The sequence below is a fragment of the Myotis yumanensis genome, unplaced genomic scaffold (genome assembly GCF_028538775.1).
Source record: "Myotis yumanensis isolate MYYU_CA2020_CCGP unplaced genomic scaffold, mMyoYum1.0.hap1 SCAF_4, whole genome shotgun sequence".
Lineage (NCBI taxonomy): Eukaryota > Metazoa > Chordata > Mammalia > Chiroptera > Vespertilionidae > Myotis > Myotis yumanensis.
In genome coordinates, this window is record NW_027223755.1 from 39,546,089 (window position 1) to 39,573,145 (window position 27,057).

Consider the following 27,057-nt stretch of genomic DNA (forward strand, 5'->3'; position numbering starts at 1 on the left):
AATAACTATGTAAGAAATTGAAGCAGTCATCAGAAAGCTTCCAGCAAACAAAAGCCCAGGGCCAGACGGCTTCACAGGGGAGTTCTACCAAACATTCAAGGAAGAACTAAAACCTACCCTCCTCAGACTACTACAAAAAATTCAAGAGGAAGGAACGCTTCCAAGCTCATTCTATGAAGCCAGCATCACCCTAATACCAAAACCAGGTAAAGACATCACAATGAAAGAGAATTACAGGCCAATATCCCTCATGAACATAGATGCCAAAATCCTCAACAAAATCTTAGCAAATCGGATCCAGCAGTACATCAGAAGGATCATACACCATGACCAAGTAGGATTCATCCCAGAGATGCAAGGATGGTACAACATCCGTAAATCAATAAATGTGATACATCACATAAACAAATTGAAAGAAAAAAACCACATGGTCATATCAATTGATGCAGAAAAAGCATTCGACAAAATCCAACACCCATTTTTGATAAAAACTCTCAGAAAGGTGGGAATAGAAGGATCATACCTCAACATAATAAAAGCCATATATGACAGGCCCACTGCCAACATCATACTCAATGGACAAAAACTAACACCATTTCCCCTAAGAACAGGAACAAGACAGGGATGCCCACTCTCACCACTCCTGTTCAACATAGTACTGGAAGTATTAGCCATTGCAATTAGGCAAGAAGAAGGAATAAAAGGCATCCAAATTGGAAAAGAGGAAGTAAAACTGTCCTTATTTGCAGATGACATGATATTATACATACAAAACCCTAGAGACTCCATCAAAAAGCTACTAGACTTAATACACGAATTTGGCAATGTAGCAGGATACAAAATTAACCCCAAGAAATCTGAGGCATTTCTATACACCAACAGTGAACTTTCAGAAAGGGAGATCAGAAAAACAATCCCATTTACCATCGCACCAAAAAAATTAAGATACCTAGGAATAAACTTAACTAAAGAGGTTAAAGACCTCTACTCAGAAAACTACAGGACGTTGAAAAAAGAGATAGAGGAAGACATAAACAGATGGAAGAACATACCATGTTCTTGGATTGGTAGAATCAACATCATTAAAATGTCCATACTACCCAAAGCAATCTATACATTCAACGCACTTCCCATTAAAATACCAATGGCCTTCTTCAAAGATCTAGAACGAACTCTCCAAAAATTCATCTGGAATAAAAAAAGACCCCGAATAGCTGCAACGATCCTGAGAAAGAACAAAGTAGGTGGGATCTCAATGCCAGATATCAAGCTGTATTACAAAGCCACTGTTCTCAAAACTGCCTGGTACTGGCACAAGAACAGACATATAGATCAGTGGAATAGAATAGAGAGTCCAGAAATTAGCCCGAACCAATATGCTCAATTAATTTTTGACAAAGGAGGCATGAACATACAATGGAGCCAAGATAGTCTCTTCAATAAATGGTGTTGGGAAAATTGGACAGACATATGCAAGAAAATGAAACTAGACCACCAACTTACACCATACACAAGAATAAACTCAAAATGGATAAAGGACTTAAATGTACGACAGGAAACCATAAAAATTCTAGAAGAATACAAAGGCAACAAAATCTCAGACATATGCCAAAACAATTTCTTCACTGATACAGCTCCTAGGGCAGTTGAAACTAAAGAGAAACTGAACAAATGGGACTACATCAAAATAAAAAGCTTCTGCACAGCAAAAGAAACCATCAACAAAACAACAAGAAAACCCACCTCGTGGGAAAACATATTTGCCAACGTCATATCGGATAAGGGCTTAATCTCCAAAATTTATAGGGAACTCATACAACTTAACAAAAAGAAGATAAACAATCCAATCAAAAAATGGGCAAAGGATCTAAATAGACACCTTTCAAAAGAGGACATTCAGAAAGCCAAGAGACATATGAAAACATGCTCAAAGTCACTAATCATCCGAGAGATGCAAATCAAAACAACAATGAGGTACCATCTCACACCTGTCAGAATGGCCATCATCAACAAATCAACAAACGACAAGTGCTGGAGAGGATGTGGAGAAAAAGGAACACTTGTGCACTGCTGGTGGGAATGCAGACTGGTGCAGCCACTATGGAAGGCAGTATGGAGGTTCCTCAAAAAATTGGAAATGGAACTCCCATTTGACCCTGTGATCCCACTACTAGGAATATATCCCAAGAAACCAGAAACACCTATCAGAAAGGATATATGCACCCAGATGTTCATAGCAGCACAATTCACCATAGCTAAGATCTGGAAACAGCCTAAGTGCCCATCAGTAGATGAATGGATTAGAAAACTGTGGTACATCTACACGATGGAATACTATGCTGCTGTTAAAAAGAAGGAACTCCTACCATTTGCAACATCATGGATGGAACTGGAGAGCATTATGCTAAGTGAAACAAGCCAGTCAATGAAGGAAAAATACCACATGATCTCACACTTTCATGGATAATAAAGACCATTACAAACTTTTGAACAATAATAGATACAGAGGCAGAGCTGCCTCAAACTGATTGTCAAACTGCAGTGGGAAGGCCAGAGAGAGTTGGGGGGCAGGAGGGAGGGGAGTAAGAGATCAACCGAAGGACTTGTATGCATGCATATAAGCATAACTAATGGACATAAGACACTGGGGGGTAAGGGAGGGTAGTGGTTTGTCAAGGGCGGGGGGGGGGGGGAAAGGATACTTATGTAATACCCTTTGTAATACTTTAAGAGGAAAATAAAAAAAAAAAAAAAAAAAAAAAAAAGAAATTGTGAGCAGAGGGTATCATTTCCTTAATTATCCTAGAATCATCTGTAGTTAAAAATGAAGTGCTATAAACAAACAGAAAACAGCAAGTGTTGGTGAGGGTATGGAGAAATTGGGAGCCTTGTACATTGCAGTTGGGAATGTAAAATGGTTCCGCTGCTGTAGAAAACAGTGTGGCTGTTCCACAAAAAGATATAGCATGGCTCAGTAGCTAGAGTGTCGGCCCGTCCCTGTCAGGGGCATGTGCCTGGTTTGCAGGTTCTATCCCCACCCCAATCCAGGTGTGTGCAGGAGGCAACCAATTGATATGTCTCTCACGTTGATGTTTCTCTCTCTCTCTCCTCTCCCTCTCTTTCTCTCTCTCTCTCTCTCCTCCCCCTACCCCTCCTTCTCTCTCTATGATACATTCAGAATAGGCAAATCCACATAGATAGAAAGCAGACCGGTAGACCCCAGGGATGGGGACTGGAGAATGGGGAGTAACTGCTGCATGGTATGGGGTTTCTTTTTGGGGTGATGAAAGTGTTGGAACTACACAGAGGTGGCAACTGTACAACATTGTGTATGTACTAAATGCACTGTGTATGACTTGTTCATTTAAAAATGGTCATTTGAATGTTATGTGAATTTCACCCGAAAGAAAAAGACGACAAAAATAAAAAAAAGGAATGCTTTCCCAGTAGGTTTGTGTGTGTTGTTCCCATAACTAAGAAATGGGTGTGGGTCTGCACATACCTGGAAGACAAGGTTGATGTTGCTGAGATACCAAGTTTGGTTCTGGAGGTATGGGTACTTCTTCAGAAACACACTTTAAAAGCTCCTTCCCCAGATATGTTACCTGTATATAATTAAGCACAGAATTTAAAAACTATATAATAAAAGGCTAATATGCAAATAGACCGAATGGTGGAACAACTGGAACCAAAACAACTGAACAACCGGTCACTATGATGTGTGCTGACCACCAGGGGGCACACATGGCGGAACATGGCGGGCGTTACCCACGGCAGGATGGTGGAGCAGGTGAGCAGGGGAGCTAGACCAAGGTGGGGCGCCGGCTGCTGTCATTGGGGCAAGCCTCTGGTGGTTACTGAAAATTGTTTGCTCCCATGTGCCACGGTCCTGCCCGGCACTCACACCTACTGCCGGTGCTGGCCCTGCTCACGCCTGCAGCTGGCACCAGAGTTGCCACTTGCACCCGCTGCCGGTGCCGGTCCCAATCACTTAGTGCCATCAGTGGGTGCAAGCGACGGCTGATGGCCCTGATCGCCCCTGAGGGCTTCTCCACCTCCCCCTGCTCCTGAGGGGTGGTTGGGGCAGCAGCCTCTGCTTGAACCCACTGACGGCCCTGGCCCCATTTGCACCTGCTGCTGGCACTGGCCCCAATCACTCCACGCCATTGGCGGGTGCGAGAGGGCCGGTGCCGTCAGCACATGGGAGCAGTGGCGTCAGGAGGGCAGACAGGGGACAAGGGGCCGTGGCAGGAGGGGCCGGGCAGGGGCGTGGAGGATGGGCTGAGACCTGCCCCTGTGCCTGCGGCACCTCACAGCCCACAGTTCCTTTCAACGTGCATGAATTCATGCACTGGGCCCCTAGTACATTTTATAAGGAGCAAATTGTAACTTTGGTAAAGTATTGACTGTTATATATTATGAATCGGTAAACTGCAGCCCACAACCAAATTCAAGCTGTCACCTTACTTATGTAAATAAAGTTTTATTAGAGCACAGTGACACCCATTTGTTCACTTAACATCCATGGTTGCTTTTGTGCTACAACAGGATCAAGTAGTTGCAACAGAAACTATATGTTCATGAAGGATAAAACATTTATTATCTGGTCCTTCACAGAAAATATTTGTTGACCTCTGTTGTATATGATTATTTCTCTTATTCATTCACTTATTTAACAACCATTTATTTGGCACTTGATACTTTAAAACTTTTTAAAAAATTATGTAGCATTAATAAAGTTTAGCCACAAAAGTAATGGTACTTTTCAAGAAATCAGATACTTAACTGATTAGATTAACAACATGTGGGTCTATACATCCAAGTTTGTTTGTGAACTCAGCTATTGTTTATCACTCTGAAAGGTTAGAGCTTAGAAATATCTACAATGAATGGGCTGAGCTGGGGCAAACTGGCAAACACCTACCAGAAATATTCTGGGCCTGACTGTCTTTGGGTCTTCCACTCTTAGTTCTAGGATAGTCTGATAATATACCCCAGAAGCTAGGTTCACTGTAGCTAAACTTACATCGTCTTAACTTGAACACCACTTCCTCCAAGATGCCTTCCTAAACCTTTAACTCAAGTAATGACCCTCCTCTAGGCTCCCATACCTTCTGTGCTCATATTTCTGTCAAGGCACCTAACACATTTAAATGAAATTATGGGTTAATGTATCTGTCTGCATTAAACTATAAGCTCCTTGAAGACAGAGTCTGTGTCATACTCTACTTCACACTGTTCCTGGCAAAACTGGGGGGAGGAGGGGACTCTGAAGTCCTAGATCTTAAGCAAGATTCTTAAATTCTAAGTCTGTTTGTACATTTATAAAATAAGCATCTTTGGCTTATTAAATTGTTGTGAGGATTACAAGAGATAACATATGAAAATCATTTGGCATACTGTCTACCACATCTTCAATAAATGCTTGTTACTGAACAGAGTGAGGAGGACCTAGGGAATCTGGCAGGGTTAGGCACCCTTTGGGCTCAGTCCCATGACCAAAAGAAGCCTGGTAACGGAAATGAAACAGACCTGGCTATTGAGTGTGCTAACCCCTTCTCACTTGCATTGGAGAAGGGCAAGGCACCAAATGTCATCTGTCAGTTCTCCAAATAACCAAAATTAGAAACAATGGATTTTGTTCATATTATGCCCTGACAATATACAATACACCTTATACATTCATCAATGTGGAGGCTCAGTATGTTTTCACCTATATCTCAGATTTAAAGTACATTTTTATCATTGGTGCTAGGTAATCTATATATATAAAAGGCTAATATGCTAAGTGTCCCTCCAACTGTCTGACCAATCGCTCCTGCTCCTGACTCACCGAGAAACAAGTCGGTCAGGAAGCTGAGCCACAGCCATGGCTTTTAAAGGTACCAGAAAGACACCCGTGGAACCATGGAACCAGAGGTGGCAATTCACCGAATTATAATTACTCTAGCCAGCCACAATGTAAAACGGTTGGAGAAGCTGTATGCTGACTTGACCAGAGGTGCAAAAAAAAAAAAAGAATCTCAAAGTGAAAGGACCAGTTCAGATGCCTACCAAAACCCAGAGAATCACTACAAAAAACTCCCAGTGGGGAGGGTTCTAAAACTTGGGATCAGTTTCAGACAAGGATCTACAGTGACTTCATTGACCTGCACAGCTCTTCTGAGATTGTTAAACAGATTCCTTCCATCATACTGAGCCAGGAGTTGGAGGCTGCAGTCACCATTGCAGATGCTTAAATCAACTGTTTAAATAAATTGACTATCAGTTGTTAACAGCAACAACAAATCCACTGAGTTTAAAATCTATTTTCCACAAGATAGAGTGATTTGTTGAACAAGGATAGTAATAAATAGATCTCTAAATGAGCAGGCACTAGGTCACTTCTGGAATCTGTCCATCTCACATTAGTACCTGTGCTCCAGTTGGCTAAAGCCACCTCATCCTAATGTCACAGTGCAACATACTGCTCATGTGTTTGTAGTGATGCTGGTGTAAACAAATCTACTGTCCTGTCAGCAGTGTAAAAGTACAGCACATACAATTATGTACAGTACATACTATTTAATAATGATAATAAATGACTATGCTACTGGTTTGTGTATTTACTGTACTATCTTATATAATAAAAGCCTAATATGCTAAGTGTCTGGTTGGCCATTCAACCAATCAAAGCACAATATGCTAATGATATGCTAAGGCTGCTCAACTGCTCGCTATGACGTGCACTGACCACCATGGGGAAGACAGTGGACTGGTTGACCAGTTCCTATGACGTGCACTGACCACCAGAGGGGGAGATGCTCTGACCGGTAAGTTAGCTTGCTGCTGGGGTCCAGCCAATCGGGACTGAGTGAGACAGGCTGGACACGCCCTGGAGCCCTCCTGCCATCCCTCCCCAGCTGGCCCCCCCCCCCCCGTCCCCAAGTGTGTACCAGTGAGGTCCCTCAGCCTGGCCTGTACCCTCTTGCAATCTGGGCTGAGGGACACCCCCCCTCCCCCCGGCCCCCAAGTGCATGAATTTTGTGTACCGGGCTTCTAGTAGAAAAATAATAAAGTACATCTGTCTATGACAAACTAATTCCTGGACTAATCTCATTAGATGCAAATCTAGCTCATATGCCTGCCCTGACAGAGGCTGGGTTCATAGGGTTTTGGGCTACATAACCTCTAGCAATCTCAGCAACTTTACCATCCAAAGCCCATTTTGATGAAGGGTACCTGATGGGATGCAACCTTCCCCCAGATGAGGACAGGTAAGAGAGTTGTAGCTCAGGGTAAGGTATATTCTGTAAGTTGTTGTGTTCTTACTTTTCTAAAAGGTAGAGCTAAAAGGGTGCTTCACCCTGAGGCCACAGGTAGAGCAGAGATCCATTATTCCTCAGAAACCAGTCTATGCTGATGCCCTAATATCATATTTAGGAAAGAAGTGGGGTGTGGGAAGTGTGCATGTAGGTGTTTGGGGTGGTTGGACAATTCAGGCAGCCACTATTCTGAAAACGTAGTGAATGAGCCAAGTGAAATGATCAATTAACTTTATTTTGGTTAGGTCTCTGAAAATAAAGTATGGTATCAACTGTCATTAATTGCAGTAACAAATGTTTCTCTATACCTTATGTATTAACATGCATCAATAAAAGAATATAAAACATAACCTGCCTTTGAATATTAAAGAAGTGTTCAAGAATTTGTTTCCCTGCTGGGACTGCATTTTATTTGAAAGTACCAGCCCATTTTTCACAGATCTTCAGGAAAAACAGTTATTAGTATTGACTACTGAGAATCTGTTCATGGATGATCAAATGACTATTGTAATTTCATTTTAAGTTTTAAGAAGCAAGTCTTAACAACTTTCACTACTCCAAGAGGATGAAAGAGAAAAGAAAAATTATTTTCCATCTTGGGAGTAAAAAGGCAAAATTCATTTCTTTAAGTTCGTTGCAAGATAAAAACACATTTGGGCTAAGAATATTAAAATATTTCTAAGGAATTCAAAAGACAAGACAGAAAAGAGTATCAAAGTGTAATTGTAGTAACTGCTTTGGAAGAGCTGATCCTGGGGAAATGACGACAGATATCTTCCTCACCTACTCACCATCCTGAAGCCTCTCTTTCCACTTCCCCCAGATACCCGATGCAGTTAGAGGCAAGAGAAGAGCAGCAGGCCTTTCACATTATTTATGTCGTTAGGATTCATACCTCAGATATTTGTATTTTAATCCTCACTGGAGGATATGTTTATTTAGAGCAGTAGTTCTCAACCTTCCTAATGCTGCAACCCTTTAATACAGTTCCTCATGTTGTGGTGACCCCCAATCATAAAATTATTTTCGTTGCTACTTCATAACTGTAATTTTGCTACTGCTATGAATCGTAATGTAAATATCTGTTATGCAGGATGTATTTTCATTGTTACAAATTGAACATAATTAAAGCATAGTGATTAATCACAAAAACAATATGTAATTATATATGTGTTTTCCGATGGTCTTAGGCGACCCCTGTGAAAGGGTCGTTCAACCCCCAAAGGGGTCGCGACCCACAGGTTGAGAACCACTGATTTAGAGAGAGGAAGAGAGTAAAATATCCATTGGTTGCGTGCTGTATGTGCCCAGACTGGGGATCGAACCTGCAATCTAGGTATGTGCCCTGACTGGGAATCAAACCCGAGACCTTTTGGTGTATATGACAATGCTTCAACCAACGGAGCCACACCCACCAGGGCTAGATATCTGTATTTTAAAGGGGCCCACATTTCTAACCATCTCCTCCTGAGTAGAAGCTGGACTCACAGGAGGTTTAAGTTATGACACATTGGGAGTGTAATTAATGGACTGAATGAGGCTGTCTGTCCAGATAAACAATCTCCATCACTTTCTGTATTCCTACCCCAACTTCTCCGTATCTTGATATTCCTAATCATAGGGTGTGAGAAATTTTTTTAGAAAGAGTGTAGGGTGAGGGGGAAACCATAGAGAAAAGGCAATGCTATATCCAAAGGAGTACATTTATGAGGGTAGAATTCAGACAGGGAAGCGTCACGATGGGAAGTGTGTTTGCAAAAGAGATCTGTCAGTGCTCCTTGAGGCACTGCCCAAACGGCAGCTTACTTTTTATCTGCATAAGTCTTGTCCAGGGCTTGAACTGTCATTGCCATTCCTATGATGTTCATATTGCACCTGTATCACAGAAAGGCATTTTCCCTGTGGAAGTGGGCCATTTTTGCTGCACAAGAATACGTCTTTGCAGAAATTCATAAAGGCAGCTGAATGATTCTGAATTCAGGGCAAGCTGTTTCCAGGAAAAGGAAGTGGGCCTCCCTTGTGTGTGATATTGTTGTAAATGTAGAAAACAGTGCATAGGGAATCAGATCAGGTTCTAGTCCAGTTCTGGCACTTACTGGCCTTGAGGCTAATCAAGTCACTAACCACAAGCAATACTGTTTCACATCCACGAATAAAGATAATAGGTGATCTTCTGACTTCTTAGGAGTTTTGTGAAAGAATATACATAAAAGTGTTTTACACACAGTGCTATGCAAGTCCTAGCATCTCCATGTTGGAAAAATCTTTAGAGACCATTGGCATTATTATTTATTTTATACATAAGAAAACAGGTTCAGAAAGGTTAAATGATTTGACCTAGATCAGTGATTCTCACTCCAGGCTGCACATTAGCATCGCCTGGAAACCTTTTAAAAAATATTACCACTTGGCCTTTAACTCAGACTATTAGGTCAGAAGCTAAGGGCCTGGAGTCCACTAGGCACTGGTAGATTTAAAAGCTCCCCAAGTGATTCTAATGTGTAGGCAGGATTGAAAACTGTTGCCCACATCATATAACTTATCAAGGGTGGTATCAGGAACAAGCATGGTCTCCTGTCTCCCACAGAGAGAGAGATCACTCTGCCATATCAGGGTGATAGCTAACAGCCAGGAGACTGTCAGTGATAGCAAGTCGTGATGCCCAATGGGAGTAAGCAGGATTCCCGCAGCTGCTTGGGTAGGAAGTATGAGTCATCTCTTGGTCTTGTGGCTCTGTCATTCTGTCTGATGCAGGACAAGACCTAGTTTTATGGCATTTCTTGCCTGACAACCAACCATTCCTGGTCCCATAGCCTCAGCAACATTCTTAAGACTAGTCAGTTAAAATGTTCATATTTACCAATGTAACAAAAGTTCCCTTCATCAAGAAGTGACTGTGAATTCAGGAGTTACTTCAAGACAAGAGGAGGTAGAGGCAATTTCTGTGGTACATTTTAAAAGAGGCTTTTAAAATAAACTATTTAAATAAAGCAACTCACTGGAGTAGAGTTTCTTTCTTTTTTTTTTTTTTTTTTAATATATTTTATTGATTTTTTACAGAGAGGAAGGGAGAGAGACAGATAGCCAGAAACATCGATAGAGAGAGAAACATCGATCAGCTGCCTCCCGCACACCTCCCACTGGGGATGTGCCCACAACCGAGGTACATGCCCTCGACCGGAATCGAACCTGGGACCCTTCAGTCCGCAGGCCGATGCTCCATCCACTGAGCCAAACCGGTTTCGGCTGGAGTAGAGTTTCTTAGTCTAGAGCAGTGGTCAGCAAACTGCGGCCCCTTGAGTGTGGCTCTTCCACAAAATACCACGCGAGGGCACGCACGTACAGTGTGATTGAAACTTCATGGCCCATGCGCAGAAGTCGGTATTTTGTGGAAGAGCCACACTCAAGGGGCCAAAGAGCCGCATGTGGCTTGAGAGCCGCAGTTTGCCGACCACTGGCCTGGAGTATTTACTAGAAGTATATGCATGGCCTATAGAAATTTTAAAAACTGTTCCTGTTTTTAGAACAATTTTTTAAAAATATAATCCTTTTCAGATAATCTGTATGAATATCTTATATCCAAGATTTGCACTAATATTGATGTCCACATTTGCATTTGGCTTCACTATCACATAGATGTTAAACAACACAACCCTAATTTACATGACTAATAAGAAAAGATCAGAAGCAATGTGATATGTAAGTGAAGTACAGAGTGAGGGCTAAATGATGTCACAGTTAGTTATTCAAAAGCGAGAATGCAATAGTTCTAGTAGAGAAAAAGAGTAGGAGTCTTGAGTCATCAGTAGGCACACTGTAACAGAGGTATGTCAAGCTCAAAAGAACCTAAACTATAGCAATCAGTACCATATTTATACTGAGCATAGACTCAGTTTCAGCAAAATAATATAATCTGTCATAAGTTTAAGAAATGTAAAAAAAGGAATTTCCATGGGTTAAGTGTTAATTACTAATATGCAAATATGATTTATGAATCCATGGAAAGGACTGGGCAGGGTGAATTGAAAGCAGATGGCCAGTTGACTCAGGGGTTGAAAGTTAAAAAAAAAAAAAAGGACAGAGAAAATATAATACAGAGACCATTTAAAATGCACTGATATAAGGAATTGAAAGAGTTCTGGAAGCACCTGCCACAAAGGTCTAGGAGACCAGAATGCTGTAGTTAGGGACACAGATCAAGAGCAGGGATTATGAGAAAGGGTGAGCAGGGCTTGGACAAAAAAAGAGGAAACTATGCCTCTTATTAGTGCTGGACTGAGGCTTACTGTAATAGTGAGTGGAGGCTGAAGACATCTGCAGTTCTGTGAAACAGTAATGGTGGATGTCCAATTTTCACACTTTCCTGGGTAAATCATTGCAAGACTGTCCCTTAAGTGGTGCCATAGACATCAGGTGGCTGGTCATTGGACCTCAAGGGTGTCAGTCATTAATAGTCTTCAAATTGGTGGTCAGACTGGGCTTGTAAGTCAGAAGACAGAACTGAGGGGGAGGCTACTAAGTCTGGGAAGTATGAATGAAAAGAAATATTTCTTTTGGGGGGAGCTAGCAATTCATAGATAAAACTATGTTCAAACATAAAAATGAACCATAACTTCTGTGGGTCTTAAGGCCCTTGCTGGTTCCTTCTGTCTTTAGGAGAAGATTCTGTCAGAATGGTGATAACATATTAATAAATTATTAAAGTCAACAGTGGTTCCAAATTTTCTACATGGAGTCACAAGGACCTGAAATCACTTGGGGTCAAGAAAATTGGGGCATTCAAATTTCTGAGACGAAGTAAGGAGCAAGGAAGGAAGCCCTTGCCCCCAGGGAATTCTGGCAAATAGGAGTTGTGGGAGAAAGCATGTAGCATATTGCAGAAGGGACACCTGGGGACAAAAATGAGCTTGGAGAACTTGCATATTTCTTTAAAAGAAAAATAAGTAGTTTTATCATTTTTTAAAAATGTATCTTTCCACCCTAACCGGTTTGGCTCAGTGGATAGAGCGTTGGCCTGTGGACTGAAGGGTCCCAGGTTCAATTCCGGTCAAGGGCATGTGCCTTGGTTGTGGGCACATCCCCAGTAGGAGGTGTACAGGAGGCAGCTGATCGATGTTTCTCTCTCATCGATGTTTCTAACTCTGTATCCCTCTCCCTTCCTCTCTGTAAAAAATCAATAAAATATATTTTAAAAATGTATCTCTCCATTTGAGCATGAAGTGAAAGATGACCCACCTTACTCCAAGCATAATTCCAGGTCACATGTCGGTCGCCTCCTAGAAGATCCTTGAGCCAGGTGACTGGATTTTGATAAATCTGACCATTTTCTACCTTAATTTTACCACTCAATAAAACACTGGCTTTGTGGGTAGTCTCCTGAAGAAAAAAAAAATGTTAATATTAAAAAATAGATGAAATATGTGAACTTGTTTCTGGCCATGAAGTAACAGGGACCAGATTTACCCTAGCACCTAACGCAACCAAAAAACAAAATATATGAAAACAATGGTTTAAAAATCCTTAAAACTTAATAAAAAAACAAGAAAACAATAAAAGGGAACAAAAGATTTGAACAGACATTTCACAAAAGAATAAATATGAAGGCAAATAGCACATGAAAAGATACTCACCATAATTAATCATTAAGAAATGTAAATTAAAACCACAACACATATACTATAGTACATATACATATTTACACTATATGTTAGCATGGCTAAAGTTAAAAGACTGATCATACTAAGTGTTGGCTAAGGAACTATAACTCTCATTGATAGCTGGTGGGAATGTAAAATGTTACAAACTTTGGCAATTTCTTAAAAAGTTAAGTATACATTTACCATATATAATTTTGCCTCTCCACTCTCAAGTACTTGCCCAAGAAATTATGAAAGTCTGTGTCAGACCAAAACTGTATATCAATGTTCATAGTAGCCTTTTTTGTAACAACCAACAATTGGAAACAATCTAAATGTCTACCACAGATGAATTAATAAACTATAGTATCATATATAATAATCGAGGAATATGCAAATTATCCGGGACGCCCTCGCATCATGATCGTTCAGCAGGGTGGGCGGGGTTGTGGGGCTGCGGGGCTGCGGGGCGGGACTCCGGGTCTTGCGTGATTTCATCCCACCCAGGCAGATTCCCCTGTGCCCCGCAGCCAAATCCCCACGCAGACCTGGGGTTTACTAAACTTCACTGGAGCTTCTCCCCACACCCCCACCCCATCCCAGGACCGCGCTGCCTGCAGCAGGGCCCGCCGGCAGGGGTGGGGCGGCAGGGAGCCACGGAGGGGTGGGGCGGCTGGAGCCAAGTTCCCGGGGGTCTGAGGAGAGCACCTGACAGAAGCCCAGACTGCAAAGAAGGAAGAGGAAGCGGCCACGGGGAGCTCTTCCAATCCCCCTGCACGGACACCCTACCCCAGCCCCTGCACCTCCAGGGGGAACAGGGAGGCTGACTGGACAGGGAGAAGACCCAGCCTTGGGAGTAGCCTCAGCCCACACCTCCGACTCCCAATCTCTTCCCCTGCCACCCCTGCCAGGGGTGCCCACAACAATGGCGACGACCCATCAGCACCCCTGAAACACCCGGGACCCGCAGCCCACCACTGCTGGGTCCCCTCTGCTGGGACCGGGTATGCCTCTCCTCCCTACAACTCCAGACCCGGGTGGAGGCAGGCCCCAGTGGCCCCCCAGGGTCAGACCCATTCCCCCTGATAGCAGTGGCTCCATCTCTGCAGCAGAAGCGCACTGAACCTCACCAGGCGCTGCGGTTAAACCTGCCCTCCTAACCCACCTGGCTCTGCCCTGGCCTGGCCCCCACCCCACTCCAGGAGATTGGAGCCCTGCCCTGAGCACCTACAGCTGTGAAACAGCCACATACAATTTAAAGAATGGCACCAAGTGGGGAGGTTTGACAGTTACTCCCACTTCGGCCTCGCCGCCCCCTTAGTGTCCCCTTACCGCCCTCCCAGCCAGCATCTCCAGGGACGACCACCACTACAGAGCTGCTGGCCAGAGCCTGCCTGAGGCCTGAGGAACCCTCTGCAAAGCTTTGATAGCTACAGTCCCAGGAAACAATCATGCCCTCCTCCCCTAATCAGCACCTGCTACCTGCAAGCATACCCGTGAGCTTAAAAATAACAATCCTTTCCCATTTAGACATCACTTACTTGATGAAACATTTCTAGGTTTATTAGCTCAGAACCTCCTCATGACAACCCAGTGAGGTAGGCAGAGAAGAGATTACAATTCCATGGTATATGCATATGTATTCAGAAATGAAGCTCAGAGAGGAAAAGTGTCAAGCCCAGTGGTTCCCAAGGTGCAGCACACACCCCACAGGGGGGCAATTTGATTTTTAAGTGGGGGCAATTTGAGAATGAGTTAACAGTGAATTTTCTGCATTTCTTATGGTTCTAGGGGGCCTCATCTACAGCGTATCCTACATAATAAAAGGCTAATATGCAAATGACCGAATGATGGAATGACTGGTCACTATGATGCACACTGACCACCAGGGGGCAGACACTCAATGCAGGAGCTGCCCCCTGGTTGTCAGTGTGCTCCCACAGGGGGAGTGCCGTTCAGCCAGAAGCTGGGCTCATGGCTGGCAAGCACAGAGGCAGTGGTGGGAGCCTCTCAAGCCTCTCCCGCCTCCGTGGCAATCTAAGGACATCTGACTGATGGCTTAGTGGGCCTAAGCTGTCAGTCGGACATGTCCTCAGGGCTCCCAGACTGCGAGAGGGTGCAGGCCAGGCTGAGGGCCCCCCCCCCCCCAGTGCACGAATTTCGTGCACCGGGCCTCTAGTATACATATAATGAACTAATACTCAGCAATAAAAATAAACAAACTACTGATACATGCTACAATAAGGATGAATTTCAAATAATTATGCTCAGAGAAAGAAGCCAGACAAAAATAAATACATATGGTATAATTCCACTTATATAGAATTTTTGGATATGCAAACTAATGTATATGAACAGAAAGCATACCAACAATTGTCTAGACATTGGCATGGGAAGGGAGCAGATGAAGGAGGTGTACAAAAGGACACAAAGAAGCTTTGGGGGTTGATGTATATTGTTTGTGGTCATGGCTACATAGGTGTAAACATATGTCAAAACTGTCAAACTGTATACTTTAAATATGTGTATTGTATTGTACGTCAATTACATCTTAATAAAACTGTTAATATGAAAAGTTGTATTAAAATTTAATTATAGCTAATCCAGAGAATTAACCACAACTGTCAAAATATGAGTTAATGAAACTAATTTACTAAATAAAATGTAATTTGCTCTGGCTAATCTGAGGTAGGTACTACTTAGCAATAAACTGGTTGACAGGCAAGCAAACAGGAACATTAAGGAATCTGAGATCAAGCTACTAATTTGGTCTTTAAATTATAGTTTGAAGCTTTAAATGTTTGTGTGTTTTTTTGTTCCTAATTTATAAGTAAAGCTTGCTAACTAGGAAAATCCCAATTACCCAGAGATGGAAAGGGTTGAAAACATAGGTCATTCAGATTAAATTCCAGTTAGCCTGGATTGATATCTGTTGGATGGTCATAAGAAAGAAAGCATTCCTGGACTCTGCAATCTTTGCCACTCTGAATTCCTCTTTCAAAAAGTGAAAGTGGGGAGGGAGGAGAGGAAGCCTCTTTTGTCAGCATTTCTAGCAGAACCTTTTTTCCTTTCCTTTACTTTTATGCATATGTGATATTGTTTTTAGTGGGTCACATTTATGCAAACTCCAAGTCACTTTTTTTTGTAAAAACAAACTCAGCCCTGGCTAATTTTCTCAGTGGTTAGAGCGCCCGCCCTCTGACCAAAGAGTCGCAGATTTGATTCCCAGTCAAGGGCACGTACCTCAGTTACAGGTTCAATATCCAGCCCCAGTCAGGGAGTGCAGGAGGCAACCAATCGATGTCTGTCTGTCTGTCTGTCTGTCTCTCTCTCTCTCTCTCTCCCCCTTCCTCCCTCCTTTCCACTCTCTCTCTCTAAAATCAAACAAACAAACAATGGAAAAAATATCTTGGGGCAAGGATTAAAAAAACACACACACAGAAAAACAACAGTTTCTATGGAAGATGAATTTATACTTATCTCTTATCAGGGGAAGCTTCAGCAGTACACTGGTAGTTTCCAAAATTTTGGAATCAAAGCCAGCTCCAGCTTACTATTTTTATGTTGCTCTTAAATCCTTCCTGGTGCAATATAATTTCGGTCTGAGAGCCCACAGATACTTGTGACTAAAATGTATAGGGAAATTCTAGAAGCATGATTTCAATTGCTAAGAATACAATGGTTGTGGTCCCTCCATTCAAGAAGCCCAGCCAAACCCCATTTCACTAGTTGGAGGTAAATGCCTACACTATGCAACAGCAAAGTTTATTCACTTTTAAAATTTAGATCATTTTAGAGAAAAAAAAGATACCTGTGTTTTGAATTCCAAAATGTTATTTCCTGGATTAATTCTTCCTAGTGCTATCAGATCCTTTATCTGCATGCGCTTCTTTTTAGGAGCTTTGCTGTAGTTTAAAGGCTTTTTTGCGGTATGCTGAGGGCCAGACCCAGAGGAGGAGGTGCTCTGACTGTCATTTGCATATGGAAGAGCAAAAGCTGAATTTTTAAGATATGGTTTCATCTGATGCCCCATATCACTGCCTAAGTCATCAATATCTTGATGTGTCAGGGTTTCTGATGCCCCCCTAGGTGGTTGCTGGGAAGCTGTTCTCTTGTTTCCTCTTTTTGGATCATAATTGGAAAGAGTCTGACCACAAATACCAGTGGATGAATGGGCATTTGGGACAGGTACACTTGTGGTTTCTGATGTATTTAATGGGCCAGTTAGTGCTAAAGGACAATAGGATTCATGACCTTTGGTTGTATGTGCTGTAAGATCATTTTCTTTTTGTAAATACTCTGCTTGAGCAATAAAAGCAACAGGTTGGGATGGTAATTTAATCTTCTTAGTGCCATCTGAAGGTCTGGATTTTGAAAACTCATCCAAGGAAAAGTCACTGACATTTCGTCTAGAATTCAGCTTAATTTCAGAAAATTCTTCCCCTCTCACTGTCTCTAAATTTAGACAAGTGTTGATATTTTGGCTGTCGTTCCACGTTTCCAGAGACAACTGTGATTCCTGTATGCTTTCACAAACAGAGCTGGCGGGAGAAAATGAACCCGCCTGGGGCTGCACTGAATTTTCCAGGCTGGTAAGCTCTTGGCTGTCCTTTTCACAAGAGATCTCTGAGCTGGATGGCAGTTTCCTCAAACTAAGACCAGACACAGATGTAACATTCTTATAGTTTTGAATTTTCTGGCTTATTTTTTTCTGTTTTTTTGCCACAACTAAAAGGCTCTTCTGTCTCATGGCCAAGTTAGCCAGTTGTTCTCTCAGGACACCATGCTTAAATGATTCTATGGAAACCCTATAGTAAGAAACAGAAGAAACAAAAATACAAAGTAAAAAGCTTTTTTAAAAGCAGTCATTTGCACTTTAAAAATACTTTCTTTCGATTTAAATTTGACCACCACAAAGTACACAAGGTTCTGTCTTTGTAAATGCATTTTCTTTGAGAGGAAACTGACTCTTAAGGTAAGTGAGTCTGCCTTTCTAAGGAGGTAGCAGTGTGGTTATCCACATTTATACCCACGTTTATATTCAGATCATTATTTAGCAGTTGTGAGTCAACCCTAACAGAGAAACAAAACTTGGGTAATCTATCCGGATATCTACTAGTCTTTTACTTGGAAGCTAGCAATTGGTGGCCGAGGAGGAACACCATTCTTTACGTTTCAAGTTTGGTTACCTGTTTACAGTGGAAAAGTGTATAAAGAAGTAAAATTTGGAAGTTTCACTCAAGTTCCCTTAATTTTAGAAGAGTGAGATTGTTTTGTGAATAATTATGCCTGAGCTAATCTGAGAAATTCAGTTCAACAAGAATTACTGTAATTGTACTGAGCATTTTCAAGTCCAGAGGGACTACTCAGACAAGCATTAACCCATATGCCTCCCCCAAACCCAATCTCTCAGGGGTGGAGGACTAAGTGGGAGAAAATGGCTCGCCCACACCTCTGTTTTTTGGTTATATTCCACAGTTACCACCTTCTGGACATCCTGTGACACCTTGTTTCCAGTCGTTCTCAACCTTTTTGTTCTCAGGACTATTTTATACTCCTAAAAATTATTGAGAAACCCAAAGAGCTTTTGTTTATATGGGTTATATCTATCAATATTCACTGTTTGGAAAATAAAACTGAAAAAATTTAAAAACACAAGAATACCCAAGCACACATTCCATTAGTTATTAGAGTGATGATGTCATCACACACTATGTGGCCTAAATAAAATTCCATTATACACTCATGAGAGAATGAGAGCAAAAAAGGGCAAATAACATTTTAGTATTCTTAAAAAATAGTTCTGACTTCATAGACCCCTTGAAATAGTGTCAGGGATCCTTAGGAACCACCCATTAAGAGCAGCTGTTCTAAGGAAAGCAGTAAAATAGGTATCTGTTTTTTCTGTCACAGTTTAGAGTTGTTGCTGCTAAACTCCAAGTATACTGGGTATTAAAGTAGATGTAAGTGTAAGAAACAGAAAGAATAAATCAGATTAACAAACAACTGATAGCATAAAATGCAAGAAAATAAAGAAAAAAGAATTTATTTAACAATATCACATTGTAAACTATGTGAAACAGAGGCTTCGGACAAAACGGCAGCATAGGTAAATGCGGTACTCAAATCTTTCCACAATCATATAAAAAATACAACTAGCCCTGGCCGGTTTGGCTCAGTGGATAGAGCGTTGGCCTGCAGACTGAAGGGTCCCAGGTTCGATTCTGGCCAAGGGCATATGCCCGGGTTGCGGGCTCTATCCCCAGTGAGGGGCGTGTAGGAGGTGGCCGAACAATGATTCTCTCATCATTGATGTTTCTAGGTCTCTCTCCCTTTCCCTTCCTCTCTGAAATCAATGAAAATATATATTTTTAAAAAATAGTAAAATAAAATAAAAAATACAACTAATCTTTAGAACAACCATCATTCAGAACTGCCTGAAATTTAGCTGAATGGAAGTTCCACAACTAGGGAATTAAAGAAGCCCATAGAGACCGGTAGGAGGGGTGGAGGCATGGAACAGGCTGGTGTGGCAGTTTTTAATTGGGAGGGATATCTTGGCTACAGAGATCCCCCCTGAAGTGTGAGGGATGCCAGCCCCATATCAGACCTCTAGCCTAGGGTTCCAGAGCTGAGAGAAGAAGTCTCTATAGCTTTGGGTTGTAAAAACCAGCGATGATTATGACTGAGTGACATGGAGGCTGCTGGAGTCATGGGCAGTTACTCTTAAAGGGCCCACATATTAACTTATTTGGACTTATTCCCTCTGAGCTATCTCATTGGGGCAGCAGCTTGAAAGGAACCAGGGACATACAGGGAGTAACTAAATTGTCTGGCATCAGTGCAAGAGCTGGGGGAGAAGCTTTCTCCCAGATAAAAGTGCTGGCAGAGGCCACTGTTCCTTTGCTGAGCCCTTCCCCAACAGAGCCGACAGACGGGTGCCAAGTCTGAGTCTCCATCAATTTGGATCACATTTTTCACTCCATTCTGGTGATTCCCTGTGACCCTGCCCTACCCAACTTGGGGGCTTATCCAAGCCATTTCCAGTGGCTTTTCCATACAACTGTCCTCTCTTGCCTCAGAGGACAGGCTTTCCTAAAATCTCTCAAACAAGCAGCCACTGGCCTCAGTGTACCTCATATCTCTTGCTAAGTAGCCCCAGGCCTGGCACTAGCTGCAGCCTGCCTTGGCTCAGAGCTTGGCCTCTCCTGGGTACCTCCAAACCCCAAGTAGCAGCCATCTGCAGATAACTCTGTAGCTCATGCCAGGTGGGCCCAGGCAAGGTACCAGAACCTCCCTGGAGGCCCCAGAGTCAGTGCACTCAGTGGACAGCTTCAGACCATACTGAATTACACTGCTATCACCTCCATGAGTGATACACTCAAGGAAGCTCCCATAAGACTGTCAGGTGATTTCTTAACAGAAACTTTGCAGGCCAGAAGAGAGTGTCAAGAAATACTCAAAACAATGAAAAGCAAGGACCTACAACCAAGATTACTCTACCCAGTAAGGTTATCATTTAGAATTAAAGGTCAGATAAAGAGCTTCCCAGACAAGAAAAGTCAAAGGAGTTCACTGCCACCAAACCAGTATTACATGAAATGTTAAAGGGTCTTCTTTAAGAAGAAGAAGAACAAAAAAGATAAAAAATATGACCAACATAATGGCAATAAATACATATCTATCAACAATTGAATCAAAAAATAAAGATAAATGAGCAAGCAGAACAGAAACAGACTCATAGATACAGAGAACATTTTGATGGTTGCCAGATGGGAAGGGGATTGATGAGATGGATGAGAAAGGTGAAGGGATTTAGAAGTATAAAGTAGTAGTTATAGTATATTCATGGGGATGTAAAGTACAGCACAGGGAATATAGTCAATAACATTCTAATAACTATATATAGTATCAGATGGGTATGAGATTTTTCAGGAAGATTACATAGTAAGTTTTATAATGTCTAATCATTGATGTGTACACCTGAAACTAATCTAATATTGTATGTCAACTGTAATTGAAAAATAAAAAATGATTAAAAGTAAAAATAAATTAAAAAATAAAACTATGTGAAACAAAGAGTTCAGGCACAAAATAAACGTGCTCTTTAGTTTGTAAGATTTTAAGTCTTACAGCAATTTTAATAAGGATTTACACTTGAAACCCTAACTGATCAGGAATTTACAAAATTCTAAGTATCTTGTTAATCAGAGGATGTAAGAAAAATTGAAGCTAGCCTTCTCCAAAGTCCCCTAGAAAATGCCAGGTGGGCCCAGGCAAGGCACCGGAACCTCCCTGAAGGCCCCAGAGTCATTGCACTCAGTGGACAGCTTCCTTTATTCAATTCCACATCTGTAGGTCTTATAAGCTCATTGGCTTTATAGAAAGGAATTTATGATACTTATTCACTGAAGAGTAAAGAAAAATGGGGATAAAGATAGATTTATAATAAAAATAAAAACTGATTTTAAAATAAGTTCAGAAAAAAATCTGAATATGCAATGGATGCCAAAGGATTATAAGACAAGAATATAAAGGAAAAGAAATATTACATGTGAATAAAGAATAGGGTCAAAAATATATCTGCATATTCATTGCAGCATTATTCACAACAGTTAAGACATGGAAACAACTTAAGTGTCCATCAATGAATAAAGAAAATGTAACACACATACAGTGGAATATTATTTAGCCACAAAAAGAAGGAAATCCTGCCATTTGTGATAACATGGATGGACTTTGAGGGCATTATGCTAAGTGAAAGTCAAACAAAAAAACAAATACCCTGTGATCTCACCTATATATGATATATATAGATATACAGATATATAGATATATAGATATTCCGAGAACAAGAGGTGGGGGGCAGGAGGTGGCTGATATAAGTGAAGGTGGTCAACAAGTACAAACATCCAGTTATAAAATAAATAAGTCATGGGGATGTAATATACAGCATGGTGGTTACAGTTAATAATGCTGTATTGTATATTTGAAAGTTCCTAAGAGAACAGATCTTAAAAGTTCTCATCACAAGAAAAAAAATAGATAATGCCCAAACAAGAAAATATCTACACTAATTAAAGACAAAGATGCTAATTGACTGTACCTTCACTACACTCACCAGCCAATCAGAAGAGTACGCAAATTAACCCAACAAAGATGGCGGCTAATTTGCATACACAGGTGCCCAGCGAAGACTGAAGACAGTGTAGAACAGGGGTGGGCAAACTTTTTGACTTGAGGGCCACAATGGGTTCTTAAACTGGACCAGAGGGCCGGAACAAAAGCATGGATGGAGTGTTTGTGTGAACTAATATAAATTCAAAGTAAACATCATTACATAAAAGGGTACAGTCTTTTTTTTTTTTTAGTTTTATTCATTTCAAACGGGCCGGATCCAGCCCCGGGCCATAGTTTGCCCACGGCTGGTGTAGAAGGAAGCCAAGCACTGCAGAAGGGAGCCAAGAGGCAGAGAAGGGAACGGATCGGAGGTAGCAGAGATAGGAGCAGAGGTGAGGTAGCGGACACGAGAGGGAGCGAAGTGGTGGAGAAGGGAGGGAGCCGAGGCGGTGGACATGGGAGGAAGCGAGGCAGTGGAAAAGGAACGGAGCGAGGCAGTGGAGAAGGGAGGAAGCGAGGTAGTGGAGAAGGGAGCGAGGCAGCGGAGAAGGGAGGAAGCGAGGCAGTGGAGAAGGAAGGGAGCGAGGCAGCGGAGAAGGGAGGGAGCGAAGCGGTGGAGACGGGAGGGAGCCGAGGGCAAAGCAGCGAAGGGAAGGAGCGAGGCAGCGGAGAAGGGAGCGAAGCCCGCCTCGATGGGCTTCGCTCCCTTCTCTGCTTCACTATGGTTTCAGGAAGCCCTATTCTTGCAGGAATCTTCCTGCAACAGGCCTCTAGTCCTATATAATAAAAGCCTAATATGATAAGTGTCCAGTCATCCGGTCGTCTGTTCAACCAATCAAAGCATTATATGCTAATGATATGCTAAGGCCACTCAACTGCTCTCTATGACATGCACTGACCACAAGGGGGCAGACAGTCAACCGGTCGACCAGTTGCTATGTCATGCACTGACCACCAGGTGGCACTCTGACCAGTAGGTTAGCTTGCTGCTGGGGTCCAGCAGATCAGGACTGAGCGAGATGGGCAGGACACGCCCTGCAGCTCTCCCACAGTCCCTCCTTGGCTGGCCAACCTCCCGTGTCCCTCCCCGGCCCTGATCGTGCACCGGTGGGGTCCCTTGGCCTGGCCTGCGCCCTCTTGCAATCCAGGACCCCTCAGGGGATGTCAGAGAGCTGGTTTTGGCCCAATCCTGCAGGCCAGGCTGAGTGACCCCACTGGTGCACAAATTCATGCACTGGGCCTCTAGTATAACATCTTTCTCAACCAAGGATGAGAAGCCTTAGCCGCTTCCGCTAAATGTATAGAGTGTTGGCTTATGGACTGAAGGGTCCCGGGTTCAATTCTGGTCAAGGGCAAATACCTCGGTTGCAGGCCCCAGGCCTGGTAAGGGCTCATGCACTGGTAAGGGCATGTGCAGGAGGCAACCAATCAATGTGTTTCTTTCACATGGGTATTTCTCTGTCTTTCCCTCTTTCTTATACTATTTCTAAAAATCAATGGAAAAATATCCTCAGGTGAAGATTTAAAAAAAAAAAAAAAGGATGAAAAGAGGTATATAACCCATATAATCAGAATAAAACTCCTTAAGAACCCTGAGAACTTAGAAGTACATAAAACAAATAAATATACATAATTAAACTGCTTAGGGGAACAACATCTGTAATAGCAAAAAAAAAAAAAAAGTTTAATGTAAAAAAATTGAGTTTACTAAGGGAAACAATTTATTTTGGGGATTCATGACCAGAAAGGCTTTCATAAAATTCTTGGCTGTAGACAAGTTTTCTACAACTTTTGGTTTCCTGAATATTTCTAGTAATGAAGAAAAATATCTTTCTGGGAAGTACAATTCCCTGTGGAGGTAATAGATTAGATAAAGTTGTTTTTTGGTCCTAAGCAACAGTCTTAAGAATTTGTATCCTAAGAAATTCTAGGCCTAACTATTATAGCTAAAAATGTATAAATTCTAATAACTCTAACACACTCCTATTTTTTCCACTCACCTGTATTTTTTAGCCAGATCATCCCTTTCTGCCTTCTGTTTGGCAAGCACATTATCCATAATCTCTTTTATCTCTAACATCTTTTCAGTGTATTGTTCTAGAAACACAGTAATAAAGTAAAAAGTCAGTTAACTGAGGGATAGCAAATGTTGAATTTGGTCACATAGGACTCAGCCTTGCTGTTAATTTTAAAAGGTTATTATTTCCTTACCCTTTTCCCCAATATCAGTGGTCCAGATATATAAATCAAGGCTTAATGACTTACATCACCATATGGAAGTACCCTAACATCTATAGGTAAGAACACTGTACCAAGAAAGAGCCAGCCAGCTTGAGTTCTAATCCTGCTACCCTATTGACTAATCTGAAACGGGGCAAGTCACATGACCTCTATGGTCAGCTTCCTTATCTGTGAAATGAGGGGGGTAAAGGAAGATAAAATAGGAAGGTAAGTATTTTGCCTATTAAAATATTTACTTTTTAAATGCAAAATAAAATACATTACCGTTGTAAAAAATAATTTCAAACAATATGAATGTTTACCCAGAGGAAAAGTAAGAGTATCCCACTCACCCCCCTGCTTCACCTCTATTTTACTTTATAAAAGAGACTGCTGTAAATGCTTTGTAGTAGTGTATATATTTGTGTGTACATATCCTATCTAATAAAAGACAAAAAGGGTAATTGACCGTACCTTCGCTATGCTTCGCATTGGCTAATCAGGGTGATATGCAAATTAACCGCCAATAAAGATGGCGGGTAATTTGCATACATAGGCTCCAAGCGGTGGAGCCAAGCCAAACGGCCCCGAAGGTGGCCAAGCAGCGAGGCCTCACGGCCCCAGGATCAGCGGAGGCGCGAGGCCTCACAGGAGGGGGGGGGGGGGGCGGCTCTGGCTGGAGCCCAGCCAGAGCGAAGGCCTGGGTCCCAGGTGCCAGAGGAAAACTGGTGCCAGCAGCCAAGGGAAGGGAAGGCCTAATGCACGAATCTCTTTGTGCAACAGGCCTCTAGTTAAATATATTTATGTAATGTATTGTTATATATATATTTATACTATAAAACTACATATGTGTGTTTAAAAATAATAATTGTGTGTCCTGATTGGTTTGGCTCAGTGGATAGAGTGTCGGCCTGGGGACTGAAGGGTCCCAGGTTCGATTCTAGTCAGGGGCATGTACCTTGGTTGCGGGCACATCCCCAGTGGGGGTTGTGCAGAAGGCAGCTAATCAATTTTCTCTCTCATCGATGTTTCTGACTCTCTATCCCTCTCCCTTTCTCTCTGTAAAAATCAATAAAATATATACTGAAATAAAAAAAATCAAAAAATCAAAAAAATAATAATAATAATTGTGCTGTCAGTTCTTGCTCTTTATTCTTAACACTTAGAGAGGGCTATATAAAATTAAAGGTCACTTATAGATCTATATAAAGTAAGTTTTGTAATAATTAAAATTTTCCTACTTTCTTCTATTGCCTCCTAAGTAAAGGTATCATGCACTCCCCCAGCCCCATCATAAACCCACAGGATGTACACATAAATACCAATTATTTCCAAATACAGAGTCCCAAGTAGGAAATTGAAACTTAGATTTGATTTCTTTTAAGATCATCTTTTAAGATCATCTGCTATTCATTTCACTTTTGGTACTGTTCCCTTATGTTTTTGACTAATTCTTTAGACCAATGCATATTTTCTATATAATTTAACTAGAGAAAATCAGTAGTGAGAAATAACATGAAGTTCATGGTTGGAATTAGTTCCAGAACCTGCCTTTGCAAATTAGACAAATGATTTGAAAAGTATAGAATAAGTGTTTCCAGAGTAGTTTTTGATTCCTCAAAAGGGTTAGTGTCACAATGTGATGCATGTGCTAACAAAGGGGGGAATGTCTATGATCATTAAGAATTTAGCCTGGCCAGCGTGGCTCAGTGGTTGAGCGTTGACCTATGAACCAGGAGGTCATGGTTCAATTCCCAGTCAGGGCACATGCCACCGTTGTGGGCTAGTTCCCGAGTAGGGGCATGCAGGAGGCAGCTGATCAATGATTCTCTCTCATCATTGATGTTTCTATCTAACTCTCTCTCCCTCTCCCTTCCTCTCTGAAATCAATAAAACTATATTTTTTAAAAAGCTGTGGTACATTTACACCATGGAATACTATGTAGCAGTAAAAAAGAAGAATCTCTTACCCTTTGAGACAGCATGGAGGGACCTGGAGAGTATTATGCTAAGTGAAAAAAGCCAGTCAGAGAAAGACAAGTACCACATGATTATATTTACCTGCATCTTCGGGGGTTCTTATTTCAAACTCCAATAAAATTTCCTGTTTTTCCTCTATATCTTCTAGAATGGCACTTATGGTCTGATGCTATCAAATAAAAATATTAAAACTTCATTATAAGAAAGTAGATATTTCTCTCTGATATGCAACTGACAAATGCAAAATAAGAGTGCCAAAGAAAGTGTTATTAAAAATACTCATTTCCCTTTATATTCAAAATGTAGTCATGCTTTGTTTAACCTTAAGTGTATAAATACTGCATATTTGAGGGAAAAAATAAACTCAAATATATCTTGATTTAAGCAGTAGTTCTATTCCTGGAAAATAGAATGTAAGAGTAGCAACCATTTAAAGAATCATAATTTTTCATTGACTTCTGTCATAATTATAGGTGTAGGAGAAAAAACAATAACTTAGCACATAATATTTAAAGATAACATATATCAACAAGTTCACTTTAAAGCCTTATGACTATCATTGCACCCCATTAAAATATCACATGTGATATTAGAAATACAAAACATTACTTTCAAAAACTCAGAAAGGGGATTTAAGACCACATCTTTATATCCTCGTTAGTATTAATCTTCCTTCCTGGAATGTCTTCAATTTATTCTGCCCAGATCCCTCCCTTCTTATGAAAGATGGAGTAATAAAAGTGAACTCTTGAACCAAACTGTCTGGCTGTGAATTCTGACTCCATCTCTTCCTGGCT

At 41.6% G+C, this 27,057-nt stretch overlaps 1 protein-coding gene and 1 pseudogene across 1 annotated transcript in view; one reads left to right on the plus strand and one right to left on the minus strand.

Moving 5' to 3' along the window:
* Positions 1-27,057, minus strand: part of ANKRD31 (ankyrin repeat domain 31) — a 139,615-nt gene that overhangs the window by 10,578 nt on the left and 101,980 nt on the right. Inside the window, exons 21-25 of the mRNA XM_070412195.1 lie at positions 26,342-26,429; positions 24,061-24,157; positions 16,752-17,748; positions 12,540-12,680; positions 3,503-3,605 (exon numbers count right to left, since the gene is read on the minus strand). Coding sequence (XP_070268296.1) covers positions 3,503-3,605; positions 12,540-12,680; positions 16,752-17,748; positions 24,061-24,157; positions 26,342-26,429 — 1,426 coding nt within the window. The remainder of the gene's footprint in view (positions 1-3,502; positions 3,606-12,539; positions 12,681-16,751; positions 17,749-24,060; positions 24,158-26,341; positions 26,430-27,057) is intronic.
* Positions 5,870-6,239, plus strand: LOC139008093 (small ribosomal subunit protein uS10-like; annotated as a pseudogene).